Genomic DNA, 15792 nt, shown 5'->3' with positions numbered 1-15792 from the left:
ACTGCAGTAAAGTATTATACAGGGCCAAATAAGAATGTTCTGCCATGTTCAACTAACCCAAAATAGTTGAAGAATATTTTTAATAAACTGAGCTGCCTTTCCCTACTAACACACTGCTTCAAAACTTGTGGCTCATACCCCCATTCTCTTATTGAGGGAAAGTCTTCCCTCAATACATCTTCCACATTGCAATAAGGAGTCTCCCTGTCTTTCATTAAGGATATGAACTTTCTGATGTTCTAGCTCAGAGTATCATGGAAAAGGTGTTTTATTGCTAACTGTGCTAGAATGAGAGTTATCCTAGCACTTTAGAGGGTGACCTTCAGCAAGTTGCTTCTACTCTGCACCTCATTTTGCTTTGTAACACTGATAAAGCCCTTGGCTTCCTTTTTGTACCACTGATACCCATGAATGCAAAGCGCTATGCAACAGCTTAGTGTTGTACATTACAAAGGCTGGCGTTTCACCAGGCAGACTGACTTGAGGAGAGGAAAGAGTGGAGTCCAGCTGCCAGACTCAGCTCCAGAAGCCATGTGTCATTAGGAGAAAATACTGAAGTCAATGAGAATAAAGCTTTTGGGCTCTTTTCGCAAAACATTAAATGTCATGTGACGTGTCACCTGAACATCCTTGAGATGTTGAGCTGGTTTTGAACAGGAGTATCAAAACAAAGCAATTCAATGTTGCTGAACTGACTTCTTCCATGTTCCAAAAATTTCCCATGCCATTTTTTCTTAGTCTGGGCAAAAGCTAATATTGAAACACTTGAACTTTCCACGAGATGGGCCTTCCAAAAGTTACTCAAGTCTATACCAGGCCTGAAAGGCTTTGCCTTTGCCAATATTTCTAATTGACTTGCTGAATATACAAGGTGAGCTGCGTTACCCCAAAAGTGCTCTACCACCATAAGGAGCTGACACTGCTTGTTCCTGGCTGGGCTTTGCAAAAGAACAAAATGGAACATTTTCAGAAAAGGATTTTGATTTCCTGGGGTTCTACCCTGTATTGGTGAAATGGCTACATTATTCGAACAGACAATATCAGATATAGAGCATTACAGACATCTTTGCTTAAGCACCAGCAGCATAAATACAAATTCGTAAGAGCCTGAGATGTTGACTTGAGATGTGCCAGTTCACTGACTGGCACAGGTAGGTGTGCCAGGACAGGTGTCACAAAAGAAGTCAAAGGGAACATGACAAGGCAAATACAGAAAAAGCACCCACTGACACAGATGCTTATTGACTTGGGTTCTTTGTTCCTCAATGGTGGATGCACACTTTTGTGCAAGTATCTCTAACTGGTGGCGTGCCCTTGGCACAGTTTGGTGAGATGGACTCATTGATCCCTCTGGAAGAGTCCCAAATGCATCCACAACCCACAAAACCAAGCCAACTAGTACCTGAGAGACCTCAAACATTAAAGAAGCACAACTCTCCTAAACCCTGTCATTCAAAATTCCCGATCCCCTCCCCTCATAGAAAGGTGATTAAAACTATCCACCATTTAGAGACACACACATACACACACAGTCCTGGGTATTTTCCTCCAGTGAAGATCCATAAGGAAAAGAAAGGAAACAATTATATGGAGAATAATGTTCTTTGACACCATTTCTCCATGTTGCCTTTTCTATTACTGCAAATATTTGTCTTTGAAGATCTTTGTCTGCATGAAGAATGAGATTTACTGTGCATGGAAACTTTACAGACTATTACTCCAAACCAACTACGCTATTTTAAACTTAATAAAGTAAAGTTACTATAATAATTTTATAAAACATCTGTAGATTTTAAAATTAAGAGTCAAATTATATGTGAGATTAATAACATTTTCATAGCCCCATAAAGATTCTCTGCTATTTAAAAGTATGAAATGTTTTATGGAAGTGAAATGTCTCTTATACTGAAGGATTTAGATCCCACCAGAAAGTGCATATCAATCGGGCCTTATCAGGAAGAAAAAAATCTTAGGATTATCTTTCAGACAGAATTCTAGTGTATCCTGCAAAACGGTGCAAACAAATGAACAAGTCCTTCAGTTATAGCTAATAGAAATGTTACACCTGCAGTATAAAATGTGAAGAGGGCAGTGATGCACACTGGCATTCGATCACATGCATTTGTAACTTCATTTACCATTCAAGGTAATTTCCATCTGCTGGGTCTCACAGCAAACCAACTGTAAAGCAGTTATGGGATCCCAATCTTCTGCCATCCCAATGAATGTGAGACTGTAAAGCAGGTATTGGAGTTGACAGCACAGGAAGAGAAAAAGCTGTTATGAAATGCCAGATGATTAGCAATTGTAACAAAAAAGTGACAATTACGTGGACTGCTACTTCAGTCCCTTCATCTTTGTTTCTATAAGGATGTCCCTCTGGGATGCAGCACACAGATCAGTCTATAGGATGCAGCACACTTATAGAAACAGTTCTCAGACCTCTATTTTTTCCAGTGCTTTCTGCATCACCATCTTTACTAGATTAGGGCCTTTGTCTGAGGCACAGGAGGGACATTACCATATCATACCCACAAACTACTGCCTCAACTTACAGGCCTGACAACAGCTAAGAGGAAAAAACACAGAACAAGACAACATGTTACAATAGCAATCACCTGAAGAGAAAAAAAACAGAACAGAGGTTTCCTAATGTCCTTGCCTATCCTGCCAAACAGATCAGATGTGTTTTCATCCTTCTACAATCTTTGACCACCATTTAGGATGCTGCAGCACTACCGTGTGTCTCCAGGCCTGACACTATGCTCTTACCTTCTGTTACTAAACACTGCTGCTCTATTTGTTGCTGAAGTGCTGAAAAACTATTAGGATCCATCATCCAAAAAATAACCGGTGAACTTTACTAGTTAAACCCGGTTTAACTTTGCTAGTCATGATGGCAGCTGGCATGGCATGCATCTCTCCAGTTAAATTCATCTGAGATGTTTCAGAGGGTACCTTTGAGCTATGAACTTCAAAAAAAGGAAGAGAGGGAAGCTAACAGTACCGCACTAGGCTAGAGGTAAACAGAGGCTTTAGTAGTAAAATGTCTCAAAACCTTTTGGATTAGCAGGAGGAAACAAAACATCAGTGCCCTAGTCTCAGGGCTGTGTTACCTTACCAATGTTTATACCATTCAGCAGCACAGAGAGGGTTTAAAAGCAATTTCAACACAGGAAAATTCAGAGATAGGATTTAACCCAGGAGTCCTGCTGCGCTGTACTGTCCACTTCCCTATCACCAACAACACCTCCTTCCAAAGCCCCTTAAGCTCTCTGGCCAACAAGACAACATCAAAATCTGGATCTAACCACTCCCAAGTTGCAAATGCTACCCAAGCAAGGTCTCAGATCAGCAGGATAAGACACTAAAACCACATTGGGTTCCTAATACAGTTCCTACATAAGGTAATGAAGACATGCCTCAACCCCAGAGGGTGCACATAAACACATACTGCCCAGGCACCAGCCAACCTCCCACTTAACATAAAGTACAGAGCCATACTGACATACAGTCCCCACGCACAGTAACTCCATTAACCAGAGGTTTCTGTAGCCATTCTCCCACTGTAGAGTACAGACTGAGTACAGGCTGTAGAGTACAGGGTTGAACCCAGGTGATTTACAAGCTGGTGTCTTGGACTTGGCACAGCTGTGTGAAACTCTGGCTTTCCATCCCCACACTTTTTTGCCAGCAGGGGCTGAGCTGAGAGCCAAGGGGTTTCTATTCCAGAAGAGCAGGAGCTGATTTATTGCCTCATGTAGCTGCAACTCGCCCCTCCAGGAACAGGACCAACAGTCCAATAGGTCTTTCAGTGGAAAGGAAGGATCCAATACCAGACCCATCCAGTTTTCTCTTATATCAATGGAGTTCATTTCCCATGCTTTGCTATTTCTGTATTGCTCTATCATCATCTGGGGTCATAATTAGAGACAATCTGACTGCATTTTTCCCCTCAAGGAGCTACATGAGCTTTTCAATTCATTAGACTCAGGGCATTCAGCAGCCATTGGCTGATAGCCATCTTGGTCACTATTTCTGGTACCCTGCAGCATCACTATAAATATACGTAGTTCATAGCTAATGGTGCCAACTAGGACTATTCTGGGACATGGGGTGAAAACCATGTGGTTCACAACCAAGACAACGCAATCTGGTTTGAGTGATGCTTTTCTGGTAAAGCTACAAGATAATCCATCCAGGTGAGGCCAGATCAGCCATCTTCATGGAACAAAACAATTTCACATGGCCTTGGCAAGGCATTTGAGCCAGTAACCATTGGCAAAGTATGGACAGAACATTTGCAGCTGACATCTGCACAGAAATACTTGATATAGTCAATTGAAATACTTGCAATTTCATGACCAGTTCTGTTGAACTGTCCTGGGAAAATCCATGGAAAAATATAAATTTTAGAGTTTTAAATGAAGCATTACTGTTTGTTCTGTTTAAAATGGTTTTTGTTCTATGTGTTTTTTCTCAAAGGAAATAATTAAAAAAAAAAATTCAAACTAAAACATGTTACTTAAGATTGAAATACAGTATTTTAAGAGAAAAATATGCATGCTTTCCTGACTATGTGGCTCTCCTTTCCTGGTCAACAGCACTGTTTCTCTTACAAAGGAAGTTAAAATGGAAAGTTGGAAACAATCATTTCCCCCATCAACTTAACCTCCATACTTCAACAAATAGAAGAGCTATAAGGTTGATTAGGGAAATAATACAAGAACTAAAAACAATTATAAAGCTTTATGGTCCATATGTACCTCCACCTGGAAAGGCCTTAAAAGCATCACATGAAATCCACAGTGCCTGAGAGATCAGTACGAGTATTGTGATACGTCCTTACAAAAACAGCACACAATGAAATTGTTTAGCTGAAAAACATAAGTCTCTAATCTCAGTTGTGTTGTTTGTAATACCTCAGATGTTGACAAACTCTCATTGATCCAAGGCAGAACCCATCCAGACAATGCCCTTCATGATGTGCTTAACTTTTGGTCAGCCCTGAAGTGGTCAGGCAGTTGGACTAGATGATCATGGTAGGTCCCTTCCAACTGAAAATATTCTATTCTGTTCTATCAGTAAGTGCAGAGTCCAGGAAGACCCTGACTGGCCCAAATGGTAAGAAAAAATATTGGGTTCAATCCAAGTCAGCACAAAAACTTCAGGAAATGGGATTTGCTAAAAAAAGAGAAAAACTGATTTTTAGGCAGCTCCTTTGCAAATAGGAGGGAGAAGAGGCAGATGTTTACACCAGTGTTTCTGACAGGCAGTGGACAGCCCAGAAATGTCATATACTATCCTTTGCTAGACCATTGACTACTACCCCTAAGGCTGAACAGAAGTCCTGACACTAAGAAGGACTGCCCACAAGCACGTATTCTTGCAGAAAACAAAGCCTTCACACATCTGAGGAGCCAGGGAGAAGAGCAAAGCACTAAACACCTCCTGGATGTCCCAGACAGGTTTCAAGCCCAAGTCCAACTTACAGAACTGATATGAAGCTACAGGGGAGAGACAGGAGTGGGACATGTCAATCTACATGGTCCTTCCCAATATTATCCAAGCCAACAGCCCACCACAGCCACTTTCAAGATAAGATGGAAAGCTTCATTCAGGACATGCTCTGTTTGGTTTGGATTACCAAACTGTTGTGCAGCTTCTGGGTAATAAAGATGACTTCAGGAAGAGAAGAGCAGTAAAGTAGCTGAGCACTAGCCTTGCCTTTGAGATTACCAAATATAAACTCATGCTCCACATGAGCATAAACTCATTTCAGTGGTGGTGATGCCAGCTTTAATGGTGCTGAGATTCAGCAAGACTCTTCTGGACTCACTGTTCCTGCAAATCTTTAAATAAAAAAGGAACTGCCTGTGTTTTCATATGTATAGCAGTATGTCTATAACAGGCCATCAATCCAAAAATTCCTACCATTTGACTGACTTGCACAGCACAAAGCATTGCTTGCGCTAGAAGCTCCCTGTACATGCAAAGCTCAGCATCACCCCCAATACCTTGTTCTCAGTTTCACAGACAGAAGAACATGAGGCTAAATTCTGCGCTCAGTTCTGCTATCATCAACCTTAGGGTAGTACCACAGAAGGGACAATTTAATCAAAACCAGTATTTTCTTACTAAAAATAATTAAGATTTTAAACACATTCTGTTCTTTGTCTGTATACTGCCCACGGCTGCATGCTTGCATTGCTTCAGTATGTCAGGCTTGTCCTCACTATTTCTGGGAACCTTCTAATCAAAGGAGGTGGAAAATTCAACCCTAGCTTTTTTTTTTTTTTTAAAAAAAAAGAAAGAAAACAACGCACCAAAAGGCTTGCTATTCGTGAATGTTGATTTTTTGGGAGGGGAATGCACTATAAATACAGTTTAGGTAGGAAAGCCTGAAATGCATGTTACCAAGAGATGAATCATGCAAATAAAATTGGCAGGTAATTCTAGATATCTGGTACTATGTTCAGTAGTAATGGCAGACACATCTCAGCACACAGCCACTTGTTATAAGTGTACTTAATAGTAATTTTTAAGATGGGGTGGATATTCTGACTTTTGAAGATACTCTATAGCAATTTTAATAGCAGTTGCTAACACAAAAGCCTCAAAGCTATGGAATATGTAGCAATAAAGTGAATTGCCTTCAAAGTGGCAGGAAGAAAGTCAAAGGTAAACAAGCCACAACTGTTTGTTATTTTAACATTCCCTCGAACCAATATAAAATGACTTCTTCAAACCTTTACTACTTCTTAACTAGTTAATAATTAAGGTCTAAAGGCACTTAAATAGGTCTTACACCATATAATCAGTATTATTTCCATTGTGTTTTCAGTTAGGTAAGGCATTAAAGACCCGGCCTTTGCCTACTGACCAAATGATGCATTTACCTACACAAGTGCAAATCCAGACTAGCTCCATGGGCTTTATTTAAAATCTTGACTGGAAAAGGAGACTCAGGACAGTAATTTCTAAACTTCTCTGCTGATTTCTCCCTCACTTCTCATATGGCAACAAAACGGCTACAAGTTGCAGTATGTAATTTCTCACTGGGACACACTGATAGGAATAAAAAGTTTAAAAATTAACAGCTAACTTTGTCAATGCAATTATTTGATAATGTATGGCATTGGTTAACAGGCAGTCTCAGAATACCAGGAGCACTGGTCAATACTAAAAGGGAATATGAATTTAAGGCTAGAAAATATCTCAAAAGCTCAGATTCAGCCTTCAAAGATATCAAATATGCTGGAAATATTACAGAAAGCAGGTCTTGCTGAGGAATCTTATTCTACTGTCAACCCAGTTATGCTGCAATAGTATCAAATTAGGAAATCCAAGTCTTCCTTCATGTACAAGTAATTTTTTCTGCATGTACTAGAAGGTGCCGGATTCTACATTTTTGCTCATTTTGTTGGCATTACTGCCGTTTCCCTCTCGCTTACAGTATGTTGGAGCCACTGGCAATTATAAGACTGAATTTGGGGTTATTCTAAAGTGGCAGTGAAGTGGATATTTTTGCATCGTAGCAAGTACAGCATGTGCAAGGTTTCTCAAGTAAAGAATGAATTCATACTGTACGTCTTTTCCTAGACAAAGTTTCAGAAAACTAAGTTGAATCTCAAAATAATACCACCTATGATGAAATTGAATAATTCTGGACTTCTGGAATATTTGGGGGTTTTGTGTTTGTTTCTTACCATTCTAGCGCCGTTGCTGCAAGATATTCTTAACTGAAGGTCAGACAAGTTTTATACTCACTAAAGCTCTCCCCCAAAATACACATTCAGGTCTGCACATCAATAAAGGATGAAGCTCCAAGGGCTGTCCTTCAAGACAGAAGTTTATTCCACTGCTAAATTTCATACAAATTTGATCTTTCAAACTGCACAGCCACCTGTAATTTCCTCCCCACTCGCCCAATAAATCACAGCCAAATTCCAGCCACAACATCTGGATCCAGCTATTCAATGCCCCAAGTAATGATAAACACTCAGATATGAGAAGGGGGTACAGACCAGTATGTGAATGGGAGAAGGAAGAGGCAGGATACAGAATTCAGAACCAGACTTAGACTTCAAGTTCCTCAGTAGGGTTATGTCAGAAACCAATGTCAGCTGGAAGAGACCTCAAGGTCTCCAGTCCAACATTTGCTTGAGTAGGGACTATCACAACACTTGAGCATGCCAATAACCCTTGGCTGGCTGGACTTGGAGAGAAAAATAAAAGTCAGTGATAGCACTTTATGTTGGAATAAACATGGCATAAGAGATTTAGTGACCAGATAGGCTTCAATCTTCGTGAAGCTTGTCAGCCTCTTTTGGAGATAGCATTAAATTCAAGGGAAGAGTTTTTGCATTAATAATACATTCTCAGTGACTGAGAAGCAAGGCAACTTTCCCTCATTATACCAATAAAACATTCAGCACTTCTGGCTTTTCTTCCTAAATCCTCCAAGTAGCTATGTTCCGTAAATTAACCTTACCTATTGAAGGCGGATGGCAGATAAAGCCAGCCTAAATCAGCTTCCAACAGAGGGATGAAACACAAGAGGAAGAATCACAGCTCAAGAAAAAAATCTGCCAAATTAGAAATGCTATTCCATACTTTCCTGATTTCTTGCTTTGCACATGCTATTAAAAATAGCAAGTAAAACGCCTTACTTCTGAAAGTACACATCCTGATGCATACACAGCCCTCCCTTAGCCGCGTGGTCCAAAGCACACCGCAGTATTGCTCCCTCTGCACTTTATTGAGCAAACAGCCATCATCTCAAGCCACAAGATCTCTACTGAAACATGACGACACCGTAAATAGTTTAATTCAATCTGAAGAAAAAAGCCATAGCTTTCAATGTTTAGCCTGCATAAATATGAAATCATAAGGTTCATCCAAACCTGGGACCTGGGAGAAGAAACTCAATGAATTAGCGTGATGATTTGTACTCTTATTGAGTATAAAGAACACTTAGAAAAAGCAGGGATATAGGAGCTATAGAAAAGGAAACTTCCTTGTATCACTGACAGGAAAATAGTAAACTTTTTCTTCAATCATTTTAATATAACAGCATTATTAACATCTTTACACTTTGAGTGAAAGCATTAATTATTATGCCCATCAGTAATATTTTTCATTGTCAAATTGCCTTTTACCATGCTAATAAACATGATTAATTTTTACCTGCAAAGCTTGGTGTTATCTCATTTATAGGTCAAAAGACACAGACTAAAATAGTTTCTGCAATTCTCCCTAAATAACTAGCTTTTGCATATCAATTTTTATGGCACATTAGAAATGAATGCAATTCAGACAAGATTTGAATAGCTGAGTAGAGAGGGAAAGATAAGAGCAGATAAGAAAAATCTTGTGGTAAGCTAAGCCTTTTGAAAAAACCTGCTTAAAAAAAAATCAAGGTTTATTTTAATTTCTGGACCCTAAATGAACTAAGGATGAAACAGTTGTATGCAGGTCATTACTCAAAGTATCCACAGATTACGCTTCCAGCCACTATACATAAAAATGATACGTCAGAACAACCTAATGCATTAAAAAAGTCATTTTAAATTACTCCAGCGTTTCATTCAGGCTAAATGCAACTTCCACAGCTCCCACGTAACTCGTGGAAGTGGGGTGGAGGAATTTGTCTGCTTCTTGGGTATTTTAATAACAGCCAGATGACTAAGTCCTCCTCCCATTTTTATAACATTTAAGCCTATTACTAGGGTCCTCTTTCCCCTTTGTTTTAATAATATGGTGGGTTTGTAGGTATGAAGGAATAGAAGCATGGCCACCTTTCCCTCCTCATTATGAGGCCCGTGAGAGCACAGATGCTTTCTGGGGTACCATGTCTACTTCCCCCAGCATCAGATAGGCTTGGATCATCCTCTCATCCACAAGTTGCAGATGCCTGCCCACTGTATTTCAGCAGCTATCAACTGATGGTTACTAAAGGTATTAGACTTATCTGCTCTTCTAAATGGCAGCACGTAGCCAAGGTTTGCTCATTTGCTAGTCCCACACAGCAGCCTGAGCTCTTACCATCTTTGAGCCCTCCCAGGACACAGTCATATTTGTGTTGTGTTTAATGTGATTTCTAATGTAAGAGAAATGGACATTTCACTTACTTACTTTCTGAAACACATTAAAGAAAAGCATGCATGCAGTGCTAGCTTAGTGCCTTACACTCCCCTACCGCATCTTTCAGTGGAGATTGAGTCTGAGGCACAGGAGCGAAGCAGTCTTCACAGCATCCACTACAGCCTCAGGGATAAGGTGTTAAGGTCAGGCAACCAAAGTGTTCCCCTGCTACACAGAAAGCTGGTACCCATATGGAAATGCAGAGCCTGGGGCACGGGGGAGATACGAAAAAACCAGGCCATTTATTTACATCCCCAAATATGCTTCCCTGTGTCAGACTTCAAGCAGCCAGTTTGAGAACTGGTGGCCTCAGTAACATGTCCTGGATCTCACACAGCACATCACTGTGAAACGCAGAGAGCATGCAACTACCTTCTCTATGGAAAATGAACTTCTTGGAGAAGCCTCTGACCATCTTGACAGAGATGCAAATGTTCCCAAAGAAAGGAACAGTTTCATAACAAAAGTGACTGTGCCACTACTTGGTTTCCATTACAAAGAAGTAACCAATAAGACTTGTGTGATGCAGTCTTTACCAAAGCAATCTGCATTACTTCAACACACAAATGTTTGTAAGTAGCTAATACGTGCTGCAGACTCACCTCTAAAATACACAATGTGTCAGGAAGATGCATGAGGAGGTAGGTTTTGACATAAGCATCCCAAAGAGCTTCAGGACATGAACTACAGCTGGGATCACTAAGATCTTTTCTTTGATCATTGAAGAAAGCCACGAAGGTGGGAACAGTGCACAGCAATCTCCAGAACTGCATGTTCTCACTTGCCACCCTCTCTCACGTTGTCCACCTGATCCCTGTTCTGCAGTCCTAGCATTCATTGGCTCTTGTTGGGTTTTGATAACAAATTCTTCAGGGTGAAGATTCTGTCCTTTACAGACATAGCACAGAGAGCTGCGCAGAGAAAGCTGGCCCATGATGCTGGGTCTGGCCAAGGAGGCTTCAGAGCAGCTCTGGTGGGGGGAGATGGATCAAACCACTCTGCCCATTCACATATCCACAAAACAGCAGGATGCAAAGAGCTCCAACCTGTTTGCCAGTCCCAGGAAGGGCAACTCTGTGCCCAAGATAAACTGGATCGTACTACTGTTTTACAGGACCTCAGTTAAAAGCCTGAGCATTGCATGTCTATGAACAGCATTGTGGCTTTCCTGCAAAAGCAAAAAGCCTGCTCCCAGCATTTGTGACTGGAAAGAGAACATGACTCAGATAGCACCACTGTGGCAGCATCTGCCTGGGACAGTCACTCTGCAGAGGTGTCCTCTGCAGACATCTCCTCAAAGCCCCGCTGCTTTGGGACTCTCCAGCAGAAGAGAGGTGTAAGGCCAGATCTCCTGGCTCCTACCACCCCACCCTCTGAGCACAAGGATGGTGTTCCTGAGGGAAGACCCACTGCATAGAGGATGTCTCTCCAAACTGACACTACTATCCAACAGGGCAGGACCATAGCTCAGGGACGGACAAGAGCACCTCCAGATCTCAGTGAGGTAGCCAACAATGTGCTTTAGCTTTGCTGTCCCAGTAGACCAGCTGGCAAGAACAAATCCTGCTGTATTTCTCAGCTAACAGCATGCATTCGCAGCTAACAGCAGCCTGTCCTGCACCCAGGCAGTGAAACCTCACCAGGGCCACCAGTGCCCAGCACCAACCTCCAAGGAGAACAGAGAGCACCAAGAACCGGCTGGGCCCTTGCAGGAGAGCCCAGCAGGCAGGATGCCCCTGGCCCCCATGCAACATTGACACAAGTCCCCACCCCCACCTCAGACAAGGTGAAAGTAGTAATATATCTTTTTCACTGCCAGAAAGGGATTTCCCTGTGTCTTCAGGGCTACAGAAAAGGGTATAGCACCTTTGGAGGAAGGGAGCCCTCCCTGCAGCAAGGCTAGCCTGCAGTCCCTCTCCGCTCCATCCAGGAGCCCAGGGTTACATTCCGCACCATGCAGCTTGACTCTTGTTTGGCTGATTTCTTTCCCAGCCTCTGAGTCTGAACATCACTCTGTGACATTCCTTCCCCTGCTAAGCACCTTTCTGACTGTGACTGAAGAATCTGGCAGATGACCAGGTATTCTTTAACCTCCACATTAACTATTGTTAGCTTTGGCAAAGCCCAGCTCCTGGGATGCCTGGAGTGGTATCACTTACTGCTGCAGCCTACAGGAACTGCTGTAGTGGCGAGATTCAGAGAACAGGGATCAGGTAGCAGATGCAAAACAGAGTCCTCACCCACAATGCCCTCCCTTCCCCCAATCCCTTAACGAGCTTTGGGAACAGCTACAACTTTTAAGCTTCCCACTGCTGGAAAAGGTTTGGAGACAGTGAATGTGCAGAACAGAGCAAGTCGAAGAAGCTGAAAGTTAGACGAGGCCAAGTATTACTTTTAGACCACCAAGATGTGTTGGTAATATTGCAAATCCATAGAATGCTACAATTATGTATCTTATAGGAGTTGGGAGGAGATAGAGATGTTCATCTCTAGCCAGGTTTGACTGTTGGAAGGAGGCACAGGCTGCACCACCACCTCCTCCTCAGCCCACACCAGGACCCTCCTGCTTGCATTCTTACTGCAACAGTCCTAACAGTAAAGTCCTTAGTCCTGTACCCCACTGCACAAAAACTAGGATATGTCCTCCCCTCATTCTCATGAATGAGTCCAACCAGTGCAATCAGTTACGGCTGCTCTGAGCAGCGCCAGAGATGAGGCTTTAGTCCTTTTTTTTACAGAGGACTGCAGGCTTTGCAAAGCATCAGCACCAGCCACATTCAGACAACCAAGTTGTCCTGGGATGGCAAATCCTAGGCGGAAGTGTCCACAGTAGTCACTAGGGACAGATGAAATCAGGGACCAGAAGGTAGGTTTTCTTAAACAGACTTTATGTTACTTAATATAGCACATGCTCTTCCCCAGTATCTGCATAACGCTGAGTTTGAAATGTTCCAAAATTTGCACTGAGGAAGACTGGAGGGGTGGGAGAAGGGCTGCAGGAGGAAGCATTTAAAAACCAAGGAACGACTTCAGAGAAAAACTGTATACAAGCAGCAATCTCTTAACACAGGACTTGCAATGCAGAGACTTGGTTAGTAATGAAAATAAAATGTAAACAAGTCCCTAGTAAGGCAATGCAGCTGTGAGTCCATCTAGGATTAGTCACAAAAGCTGAAAATGTGAAGGGTTTGGGCTGGCTTGTACCTTCCCTCTGGGGAGACATCCTGCATTGTGCCTCACTATACATGTACACAAAATTAGTCTGTTAGATCTGCACCATAGGCCTTCTCATGCTACTCCAACGTTAAGTGAGTTTCAAGAATTACTTCAGTGCCAACGCAACTGGATCCCTGCCGTGAGCAGACTTCATCTGCCTTCTCATTTTCCCATTGAAAAGCCAAAGTTGCTTGTGTATTCCCTTTAAGGTCATTTCTACTTTGGACCTGTCCCATTCTAGTACCTTGATTTCTGCTGGTTTGCTCTGAACAGCCCTTTTTTCTGCATAGATGGATGAAACCCAGAGAGTGTTTGTTCCCCACCTCTACCCCATCAAGGAAAATCTCTGGTCAGAGCAAACTGCTGAGAATTTTTTGCAGAAGATAACAGAGTGGTGACTCTTGGGGTTGTCTCACCCCCTCATAACCCTTCCACCAAAGCCGAAAGCCTGGGAGCATGGACTGCTGTGGATCTTGTCTTGCAACTAATAAACACAAGTACCAGCGGCCCAAAAGGCTGCCTTGTTCAGCTGCTCATTGCCAACTCAGGCAGCGACTGCATCGTAACAGTCACTATCTGTTTGCACAAGATAGGAATTGGGTAACCCTCTCTCAGGTCCTGCTTTCGCCACCAGCTAGCTGGACCCTTTTTCTTTTATTTTATTGCAGATGTTACCTTTATGCCCCCTGTACAACTCCTCCAGCTACATGAGCTCTATCAGAAGTTCCACAGAGAGCCTTTTGCCTGCTTGTGTAGTGCATGACAAAGCACATAATGTGTTATACTAAAGTCACAGTCTATTTGTTTCGCATCAAGACATGTACCAGTAGGACATTCAAAAAGGTAGAGGTGTCCCATCTCAGGTTAACTGTGAAAACAGTGTGGATAGCCAAAAAAAAAAAAAAATCAAGGCTAACATGACTGCTGTGAGCTTTTAATCTAAGTCAAGTCTTTGCAGATACACTTTAAAAAATGTACTTACCTGTCCTCAAGCCCTGGTAATTCTATTGATCACTGTCCACAAGAAACTGTACTTTATAGGACATACTGCCTCCATATGATTGAAATAGCTTCCTTCCTTAATCAGCATATAATCAGATATTCCCACACAGGAGAACTATAGCCCTGATTGACAAGATAGTTACAAAAATAAACCTGAGGTTTAAATATAGCTTGCTCAGCTCCCTGGAAGGTATGTAGTATTGTGTTATACAAGTCTACCATCATTTTCCTTGAATTAATATAGTCCATATTCTCCCACTGCCTTGATCTCCATCAATTAAACAGCTACCAGATTTGTGTTATACAGGAGAGCTGGCAGCTAGGGTTAGGTGGGAATGGCAACTAGCCTCTCCTCTGCGTGGACTGACTTACCATCAATATTTCATTGGCAATTAACGTGCAGATTTTGAGTTCGTGTACCAGTTGAATGTGTGATGTCTGATGCAATTGTAGAGGTAGATAGGTAAATAAATGTGCAGGACTACATATCTATGTATGGAAAAAAATATATATGCCCAACACGAAGGGATATATTTGCATGAGATATGTCTCTGTATGCAAACACACAAGCTAGGCAGGCAATATTTAATGATTTCCTCTTTCTAGGGTGGATAGTTCAATAGCACGATACTCATTGCATTTCTCCCAGTCTATCAGGATGTTCTGATGTGTTAAATATGCAACGTAATGAGGGCAGAGCTCTATAGCCCTGTTCTTCTCATTTCAGAAAAAAATTGAGATTTTTTAAAAACCATTCTAATTATGAAATGCTTTTCATCTCTTAAAAACCTCCCCATCGCTGACTGACTGAAAAACATGGGACAGACCTCATATTTATTATGCAAATCCTTAGCATTAAGAAAACAAATCACCAACTAACATCTGTCTCACCCTGAAGGAAAATAAATAAATTTAAAAAAACGAAAGAAAAACCCACCCTTCACCACACTCCTCTACGCAACTGACTGAATACCACCCGCCGGAGTGGGAAGGGAAGCGCCTCCCCGAGCCCGCTTCCCTGCCGCTGCTGCAATGTACCTACCACAGCGGCACGGCACGGCGCGGCACGGCGCGGCACGGCGCGGCTGCTCCGGCCCCGTGCCGCGCACCCAGCCCGGCCACTGCGGTCCTTTCGCCGCCTGCCCCCCCGCCCGCGCCCCGACCCACCTTTCCCTTCCATCGCGGAGCCTTGCGAGCGCCGGGAAGTTGCCGGGAAGTTGCCGGAAGACGCGCTCCCTCCTCAGCCGAAAGCCCCGAGAGCCCGGCGGGCAGAGCTCGGCGGCCGCTGCCTGCTCCGCGGTGGGGACGGCGCCGTCACAGCCTCGGAGCTGCAAGCAAGCAACCACCGGGGGAGACGGCGTGAGCCGCCGAGCCCCCCACACGCCCGCCGCGGGGGAAGCGGCGCGGCGCGGCGCGGAGCGGAGCGCG

The 15792-nt window shown here is 42.8% G+C and overlaps 1 protein-coding gene across 1 annotated transcript in view; it reads right to left on the bottom strand.

The window, feature by feature from the left end:
• The window catches only part of FGF12 (fibroblast growth factor 12), a 232964-nt gene extending 217400 nt beyond the window's left edge, over positions 1–15564 (bottom strand). Inside the window, exon 1 of the mRNA XM_072868043.1 lies at positions 15532–15564. Coding sequence (XP_072724144.1) covers positions 15532–15544 — 13 coding nt within the window. The 5' untranslated portion in view covers positions 15545–15564. The remainder of the gene's footprint in view (positions 1–15531) is intronic.
• Between the last annotated feature and the right edge of the window lie 228 nt (positions 15565–15792).

Source organism: Ciconia boyciana, chromosome 7 (assembly GCF_034638445.1).
Source record: "Ciconia boyciana chromosome 7, ASM3463844v1, whole genome shotgun sequence".
In the NCBI taxonomy this organism is placed as follows: Eukaryota; Metazoa; Chordata; class Aves; order Ciconiiformes; family Ciconiidae; genus Ciconia; species Ciconia boyciana.
This window is presented reverse-complemented; position numbering and strand designations above follow the sequence as displayed.